The sequence below is a fragment of the Bison bison genome, unplaced genomic scaffold, assembly GCF_000754665.1.
Source record: "Bison bison bison isolate TAMUID 2011002044 unplaced genomic scaffold, Bison_UMD1.0 scf7180017864472, whole genome shotgun sequence".
NCBI classification, from domain to species: domain Eukaryota; kingdom Metazoa; phylum Chordata; class Mammalia; order Artiodactyla; family Bovidae; genus Bison; species Bison bison.
The window spans coordinates 14,590,965-14,599,934 of NW_011495033.1; the positions used below are offsets into that span (position 1 = coordinate 14,590,965).

Here is an 8,970-nt window from a genome sequence, read left to right on the forward strand (position 1 = left end):
TGGGTGGAGAAAAGTAGAGCTAGGAAGGGAGCCGTGAAGTAGTGAGGGGCGGGGGGCGCATCCCACAGAGAGAAAAAAAAAGCAACAATCTCTGTTACTTTCAGATGTCTCTGAGGAAATGTACAATCGTGTCTTCTGGTGGCTAAAAGGTCTGTGCTTTCCCTCCCGTGGGTCCTCTTTGGGGGGCTGGGGGGCAGGAGGACAGGTGGGAGGGTGGCCTCTGAATCCCAAAGCTTGGCCTGTCAGCACGGTGCCTGCCGGGGCTCTGACCCCAGGGGCAGAGGAGCTCCTCACCTTGCCTAAAATCCTACCATTAGAGTCATTCCTTTGGGATTTGGAATCTCTTTTCATTTTCAAGAGTCTCCTTTTGATGGGAAGTAGTCACGTTGGGAATGGAGAATGATGTAAGCCCATGGCCTTTCAGACAAGCTGGTCTTAACCTATCGTGTGATTAAAAAGCAAATGTCAAAAGCCCCACTAACACAAACTGCCTGATCATGGTCTTACTCAGGACTAACTCCAAACTAATGCAGCTTGAGGGGTCTCCTTGTGTGTCTCTCTGCTTCCTCAGAACCCTCCTCAAGACCCCTACCCCAGGACCGGGGAAGTACTTACTGGCTGTGGGCAAAGCAGGATCTCCAGGGATGTCTAGGTGAAAGCCTTTAAGAACATCAGTGGGTCTTCAGCCAACTGGAGAACCCCCAGGAGCTGAGCCCACCCCCTATTCACTTTGTGCTCTTGACCTCTCTGGTGGGAGGGAAGGCCGGGGTCAATCTTAATACCGAGTATCTTAGTGCCGAGGAATTCCTGCTTCAAGTGTTGTGGACAACAGACTCTAGCCTGTGAGCGTGAGGGAGGCCAGGGCTCTGGATGAAGACATTTCTAGAGAGGGGAGAGCCCTGGGATGCAGTCCCAGTCCCCCCCAGCAGCTCTGCCCCTCAGAGGGAGCAAAGCTCCACAAAGGAGAGGTTTTTAGAATAAGGACTCGAGCTATATTACTGCGTGTGACCCCTGGTCTCTCTATTTTCTGACTGTGACCTTGGGTAAGTCATTTTACCTTTCCAGGCATTAGTTCCCCCATCTATTATTGGCTTCCTTTGAAGGTTCTTGCAAGGACTCGCTAAGCTATTACATGTAAAGCACAGTGCTCACTGTGCCTGGAAACACATGCTAGCTGTTTTTATTTGGGCCATTTTGGATTAGGAAGGAATTTGGGCCAGGTTATGCCCAAGTCCACTGGACGTCTTTAGTAAAATTCTCTTTTTCCCCTCCTGTTGGCACTCTCTGAATTCCATTTGCTGCCCCCTGGGAATGCCTGGCTTCTACTCTCTCCATTATGACAGATGAGGAGGTAAGAACGCCCCCGGGAAGTTACTTCCAGTCTTCCTGTGCTCCCCCTGATCCAAGTCCCCCTCTCACCCTTTCATGGAAGCAGATATGAAAGCAGACAGACAGAGGTGCTCCCTGTGGTTGGGCAGGTTGTTCTTTGCATGTGGGTACCTGGCAGAGAGGCAGGGGCTGAAGTGTTCCACTTGCCAACCTGGGCACCTATGGGGTGGCGTCTCCAGAGAGACATTCACACGAAGGCACCAGAGCTCGCTGCAACACTGGAGAGAAAGAGTAGAGACCTTTTGGCAAACGACAAATCCTTCCAGGTTCTCTGTGGGAAGACTGTCTGGGGAGCCATAGGTTGGATCCATCCCCACTGGCTGTCCCCTCTCTGGCCTAGGGCTCTCCACAAAGGGGCTGCTTTTCTGGGTTACGCACTATTTGAGTCCTTAACTTGGAAAGGGACAAGGTGAACTCTGCTCTCGGCAGCCCCGTGTCCTGAATTTGGCAAAGAGTGTCCTGATTTCACAGCGTGTTGTTCCTCTAAGTACTTTCATTCTTCTTGACCCATGTCTGATAAGACAGTCCAAGCTCTCTTGCCTTTATTCTTTCTCTTGCCTTATCTCTCCCTTATCCAAAGCCCAGCATGGCCTGTAATGGGTCCCATTCGTGGACTAGCCCAGGATGGACCGTTGACTGCAGATAGAAAACAAATGAGATGTGTGTGTATATAAAATTGGGAGGCAGAACAGCCTGAACTCTGATAACGGCACAGCTGCAGGGGAGGTGCCAGGAATGGGGTTGCCACCCCCTCTGCCATGCTGCTTATCTCGCCCTCTACCCTGAGCTCAGCTCTGGGTGGGAGCAGCTTCTTTTAGATTATCTCCATGCAAGACAGTACTCCTTCTCTCTCTCCTGCCTTTATCCCTCTCTTCCTTCATCAGCAATTTTTATTAGAAGCTTAGCACTCTGCTAGGCACTGTTGGGGAAACCATCGAAGCCACACAACACGCACGTTCTTTGGCTTACTGTCTGGATGGGGAGATGAGACATGGACAGGAAATATTTCAACAACAATACAAAATCACCTGTGCTCAAAGGTCCAAAGAAATGCAACAGACTGAAGAAGTGCTCTTGGGAGGTCTTAGGTGAGAGGGAGTCAGCAGGGAATTCGGTGGGGGAGGTGGTCAGGTTACTACTCTTTCCCATAGCCAGGGCTCGGAGAGCTTAGCAGCCAGCCTCTTGATCCCCCCTTGATGCAAATCTACCTCCGGGAAGGGGTTATATTTCCCCTTATTCTGGATAGGATGCTTCTGACAGAGTCCCTCCCTGTTGGTCTTCACCCTCACCCTCTTCTTTGTGCATCTTGTTTTAGTTTAGGAAGTCAAAAGCCTTGGCAGCATGACGGCTCCTTCCCAAAATAGCTCTTATCCTGTCTCCATAATTGCAGCTCTCCAGCCCTGCTCAGCAGCAGAGCTGTCCCCAGAAGCCGGCAAGAGAAGGCTTTCCGGCCGGCAACAGGGCCTGCCAGTCTTCTCTGGACTCAAAGTGGGCGACACGGAGGTGGGCCTGGTACTCTCCTTGCAGGACACGCACAGGCGAGGCCGGCCTCAGGCTGTCCCCCAGCAGCGTGGTCCCGGGATGGAGACTCTGGGGAGCTGGTGTCCTCTGGCCCCTCTCCTCCAGAAGCCAGGCGGACTGTGGAGTCTGTTCCAGATTCCACTCCCGGCAGGAAGTCTCTGGTGGCCCCACCACGGCGCCGGGCTCGTGGACGGCAGCCTGTTGTTGAGCTTCATGAACCCTCCAGGGTCTGTAGCTGGGGACAGAGCATGATTCTGCCTATCTGTCTCTCCATGTCAGTCTCCTCCCAGGCGGTCCCTCAAAGTTTTTATCTGAGGAGCAGGACCGACAGATGCTTCTCATCCTTGGGCTGGGACTTTAGGGATGGAGTCTTCTGGAGGAGGTTATGCTGGACTAAGAGAAACATTCCTGAGGGTTTGTTTTTTTTTGTATCAGCACTAGCAGCAGCCTAACAGGAAGGTCCTGAGGGTGCCTCTGGGGTCAGCGGGGGCTGTCTTCTCACACAGCCCTGGGGGAATTCCCTGGAATAAAGCAGTTCTTGTTGGGAGAGGCTGCCCTGGTCCCAAGAGCCTGTGTCCTTGAGGCAGCTAACTGACTTGCCCTTGGATGTGCCTTCTCGGGCTGTCAAGGGACAAGGGGGTTTACTCCCTGCCACATCCATCAGTCAGGCAAGGAATCAACTCTGGAAAACAGGCCAGGAACCAGAGGAGGCTGTTTCAGGGTTCCCTACGGTAGACTTCAGTACCTTTAGAGAGCCGTGTCATTTGGCCTTGGGGATGGGATGGCCAGCTTCCCATCGGCTCCGGAGCCGCAAGGAAGCTTTGCTCAGGTAGAGCAGCACAGGAGGCTCTGTGTTCCTGGGGATGTTAGCAGAATCCTTGGATATGGGCCCTCTGGAAGGAACCCCAGAACCATCTTTTTGCTCGCCTCATTTTCTCTTACTAAGTACAGAGGCTCAGAGTTGAGAGGAAAGGGGGTTGTTGAGAGGATGGAGCAAAGCTGCTGAAAATGGGGCAGGACACCTTGGGAGGCTTTTTATGGCAGCCTGACCCTCCCCACCCTGCTGCTTTTCCTGTCAGATGTTACCCTGTTCATTGCAGCTACCACGGGCAGCCAAATCGAGAGCAGGGTGGGAGGCTGGTGACCTCCGGCCCAGACTCACTATTCTGGGGACAGGCTAGGTTGACCAACTCCCAGGGTTTGCCCTGGATGTTCCTGACTTTCTCACTGAAAGTGCTGCTTCCTGGGAGGTCCCTGAGTGCTGGCCGAACCTGGACAGTGGGTCGCCCTAGGACAGGTGGTGTGGCACCTCAGTGAGCGCCTCTGGCAGCACAGGGCAGGGGGATGGTGCTCTACCTCCCGTGGGAGACGCAGGCAGATCACTTCCTCTGTCTACAAAGTGAGGGCAGGAAGATGCTCTGCCTTCTTCCCCAGCTTGATGGCAAAGTCCTTTTATTCTTATAGTTCCGCCCAGAATGAGCACACATAGGGAAGAATCTGCCACATCCGTTTTGGACTTGCTAGTGCCTTTCCAGAAGCTACTTGGTTCCCTGCCTGGAACCCATCTCCGACATCACACATTTCTGTTGGAGTGTTTTGGTGGTATTTGAAATGGTGGATTTTTCAAGGAAGATGAGAGGCAGTGGACCCCAGCCGACTAGGGAGCTTCGCTTCAGATGCCCACTTGGATGCAGAAGCAAGTCAGTAATGCAGAAGCCATCTGACAGCTGTTCAGCCAGAGGAAGGCTGCCCAGAGCAGCAGAAATGACCATGCCCCTTCCCCGCCTCTGCTCAGCTGCCTTTGGCCCAGCTGCTGTTGGTGGGGGGAGAAGCAGGAGACAGCTGCCCCTTGGGGGCTGAGGGCAGCCTGGAGGAGGGGACAGGATGGAGGCAGTTCCTGAGGGGTGCGCTGACTCCTACCCTGGGTGGGGGCGTTGGGCCAGCCAAAGCCCTTTCCTTGGCACACCTACTGCTGGCAAAATCATCTCGCTCCTGGGATCTCAGCAGTGGCTGTTTTGGGGAACTCAGTTCAGTAAGCCTGAAACCAAGACCTGTTCTCTAGAGATAGAGCGTTGGCTAACTGGAGAAGCTGCCTCCACAGTTGGTGGCAGTGTGGTCATTCCAGTGTCACTTGAAGGCTTTTCTCCCATCCCTCTACACCCATTACACAAGCACGTGCCTAATTCTTTGGAGGGAAGGCATTTGAAATAGTCACAGTTGACAGTTGCTGGTGTGGTGTTGATAATTTTGGTGTTAGCTGAGATAGTAGGCACCATTCATTTCAGTGATGCTCCCAACACTACATGCGTTGTCTGAGTAACTCTTCATAGCAAACCTATGAGGTAGACTTTTTCCTCCCTGTTTCAGAGATGAGGACACCAAGGCTCAGAGCTTGCTCAGTCTCTGGGGAGCATCTTGCCTCAAGGGTTATGTGGTATATAAACCCTTTTTCTGTAGTCACATATTCCTGGAAGATAACTGGTGATATTTCAGCAGCACCTTTAGATATCAAGAACTGTGAGAGCAAAGGTTGTAGTAGGGGTAAGATCTGTGTCTCTGCGTTTGAACCGAGAGGCTGGGAGGTGGGTGTGAGCTGGGAAACTGCCAGATTAAAGGGCAGGCTATGGGTCAGCAAAGCCCAGAGCCTTGGGGCTTGTCTGTCCTCCAAAATCAGAGTGGAAACTAATCAGTGGATACTCTCAGTCCATCCATATTGATCAGACATCTCTTGGGGGCAGAGGCCTGGTCACCTAGACAGACATCACATGGCATATATGCTGAGTGGAAATGAGTAGAGGTTAAAATAGAAAACATTCTCCTGTCCTTGAGGGGCTTGTGGTTGACCTGGAGAGAAAAGCATACAGATGGGTCACTTGAAAGGAAGTGAATATCAAAGGACAAAGTCCAGGGCAATGAGTCAGCAAAGCTTCTAGCACGGAGGCACTTGGAGGGGAACGACCAGGAGGAGGCAGATTTTGGCTCAGTAATGAAGACGTTGGTAATTCACCACCCAAAGATTGAAGGGCAGTTGTTAAGAGTCAGTGAGGGTTTGACCAGGGAAGATATTTAAGCAGAGGCTGGAAGGTCAAGGGAGGGGGGCCTTGGAGGGTGTCAGACACACAGTGGGTAGCAGTATTAGGAGGCGTGTAGGTCTCTTCACCCCGGGCCTCCTGTGCCCTGCCCTGCTGCACAGAGAATGTTGGAAGGGCTCTCTGGCTGGCTACTGTCCCTTGCTGCAGCCATTCAGCAGGTGCCAGGAAACACCATGTTCTCTGACCTTGCCGCCTACATCTCACGCCTGTCCCAGGATCATGGAACACTGGGGAACAATGAGAGAAGGAGTGGGGCTTAGGGTATTTTGGTTTCTTGCCTCTCTATTCAGACCTTGATGTACAGACTGGCTAAGGTTTCCTTGAAAGATACAACCCAGAGATAGATAGACCTTCGGCTCCGCCAGGGCTCACTGACTTAAATTATCACTGACTCAGCACCTCTGGGGCACAGGTACTATTAGCTCTTGCACCGCTTAAAGGAAACTGCTACCGAGAGACTAAAGTGGCCTTTGCCAGTCAGGCAGATCTGAAATCCTGATTTCTGGTGGTAATTACTCTTTAATCTTGGCTTTGAATCTGGGCCCTGCCTTGGCCCAAGTACAGCATCCCTGTTTGACATCTCTGGGCTGTGCACCCTTCACCCAGGGTTGGGCAGCAAAGATCCAGTGGAGGCGGGGCCAGGAGGTTTCCATACAGACCATGTTGGCCCGGCCTAAGTGGAAGGAGCCCAGGACAGCAGGCTGGGGCTGTTTTTGCAGATACAAGTTTCCCAGAAGAGTTACCCCCGTGCGAGACAAGTGTCTAATCTCCAGACACTTGGTTTGAATACCTCACTCCAGCAGTATCCAAGAAATTTTACTCTAGTCAAGGACGTCAATGCCTGGTGGGATATTGGATTTCTTTTTCTCTTTTCCTGCCTGCATGGCTTGCGGGATCTCAGTTCCCCAACAGGGGTTGAACCCAGGCCCCAGCAGTGAAAGCGTGGAATCCGAACCACTAGGCCGCCAGGGAACTCCCGGGATGTTGAATTTCAAGAGGGAGAGAGAGCCAGAGCCCTAGGAGCTGAGGGTACTGAGGCAAGGTTGGCCAGGCTACCTGCTGGCTGGAGGTGGTACTGAGCACTCAGTGGTCAGTGACTCGTATGAGGGCTGCTGTATCTCAGCCCTGCTTCCAAGTGTCCAACTCCACCTGTCCCGACAGAACATGAGAGTTGGTGTTGAGGGTAGAACAGTCCTCTCTTTCAGAAACACAGGGAAGGGAAGGGAACTGCAGACATTGAGATAATTTTGGCAGTTATCTCAGGGACTTATTCACAGGCCAAGTTCTCACCGAGACTCCTGAATTTCAGCAGGGTGAGCGTGTGGGGTTGTGTAGGTAGAGTGACCCAAAGTCTGTCTTAGGCTTTTATTTTTGCCCAGCCCATGCCTCATGCTGGGCCTATGGCCATCAAGACCCCAAGATTCTTGGCTTAGAGATGAGTTTCATGGTTCCCAGTCTCTCTTGGGGCTTCGCTGCCTTCCAAGCAAGTGGGCACCAACATGTCTCATGAAACAGGGCTCTTTGGGGTCTGGGCAGCCAGTGCCAGAGCAAAGCCTGGGGTTCCAGCTGCAGCAGAGGGTGAGCTGCTAGCTGAGATGTGTCTGTGTCCATGCTTGGACAGCAGCCAGAACCGGGGTGGCGGGGAGGAGGCACATTATGATTGTGAAAAACAAGGCTCTGTGACGGGGCCTGTCCTCCTTGATGTAGGCTTTCTCCCTTGGGCCCAGCACCCCCAGCCCAGGCCTCGAGGGCTGAAATACTGGAGAGGTTTCCTATGAGGAGTGCAGACATGGTAACTAGTGGCTGCAGCTAGATCCCAACAGAGGGGCTTTGTGCAGCTCGAATTTGACATTTGGGTCCAACGGCAGCAAGTGCTGCCGTTTCTGCAGACTTCCAACAGACACTGGTTTCTCTCGAAAGGAACTCCTTTACGTATTTGTTTTCCTGAGTAGAGCTTCATATCTCCTGATCTACCCTGGACCTTTTCCAGGAACCTCCTATATTTTCAGAGGTTGCCTCTCATTGGAGCCAATCTGCTGGTCTCTAGCTTAGTTTAATTCCCTCATTTTGAGGTATGGGAACTGAGCCTAGAGAGGTGAAGTGAGGTTACCCAGATAGAAAGTTTTCTCTTTGACTTGCTGGCTCCTGAATGCCCTGACTTCTTTAAGGAATGACACCCCTTCTTTCCTCCCTCCCACCACTGCCAGATATTTAATGGCAGCCCCATGTTTTCTGAATCTGATCTCATCGGGGTACCCAGCTGAGTTTGACAGATCCCTCTCTTTTGCTGCGTTTGACGGATCTCAACCAAGATCACCAGGCCGTGAATCAGACCCAGAGTGTAGGCTGGCCTCTGGCACTCCTACCAATAGAGGGGACCATGTGTGGCCTTAGTTTTGTCCAAAGTGTACTGGGGCCTCCCAGTCTGTCCTGGAGGAGGACTCTTAGATGTCACAGAGGGGCATGCTTCTGGAAACTTCTACAGAAGCCTAACCAGCTCAGACCCGTATTAGCTCAGGAAATCCCCACCAACTCCCCGCCCCAAGCGTCTACTTTCTGCGAGCTGCTGCTCACCCTCCTGAGCCTCTAATGCCTCTAAAGCTGCTGGAGCATCTGTCTCCACAGCATCTCACCTGCTTGCCCAGCCTGGCCTCTCCTGAGGCCCCCTGCACCTTCCACAGCCCCAGGCAAGGCTTCACTGCCCAGAAAGGCCACTCGGCCTCTCCCTTCCACTCTTCCAGCAGATGATCCCAGGATAGTTTATGCAGCAAATCCTCTTTAATCTTTAATCTAGGGTCCTGCACGAAGGGAACCTCCTGCCTCTCCTTCACAGCTTGGCTGGAGGTGGGGACTCTCTGACGTCCACCTTAGGAGGTATACAGAGGGTATGGACGATCAGTAACTTGGACAGCAGCTGGGTTCAATTCCCACAAACCTTGTGGACTCTCCGGGGTAACTGTTTCTCTCT

At 52.6% G+C, this 8,970-nt stretch overlaps 2 protein-coding genes across 2 annotated transcripts in view; both read left to right on the plus strand.

The window, feature by feature from the left end:
* LOC105004192 (chromosome unknown open reading frame, human C17orf47) overlaps nt 1-3,162 on the plus strand; it is a 5,301-nt gene extending 2,139 nt beyond the window's left edge. Inside the window, exons 3-4 of the mRNA XM_010861719.1 lie at nt 105-167; nt 2,780-3,162. Coding sequence (XP_010860021.1) covers nt 105-167; nt 2,780-3,162 — 446 coding nt within the window. The remainder of the gene's footprint in view (nt 1-104; nt 168-2,779) is intronic.
* A 5,770-nt stretch (nt 3,163-8,932) lies between these two features.
* Nucleotides 8,933-8,970, plus strand: part of SEPT4 (septin 4) — a 12,471-nt gene continuing 12,433 nt past the window's right edge. Inside the window, exon 1 of the mRNA XM_010861640.1 lies at nt 8,933-8,954. The gene's annotated coding sequence lies outside the window, so the exon portion shown is untranslated. The remainder of the gene's footprint in view (nt 8,955-8,970) is intronic.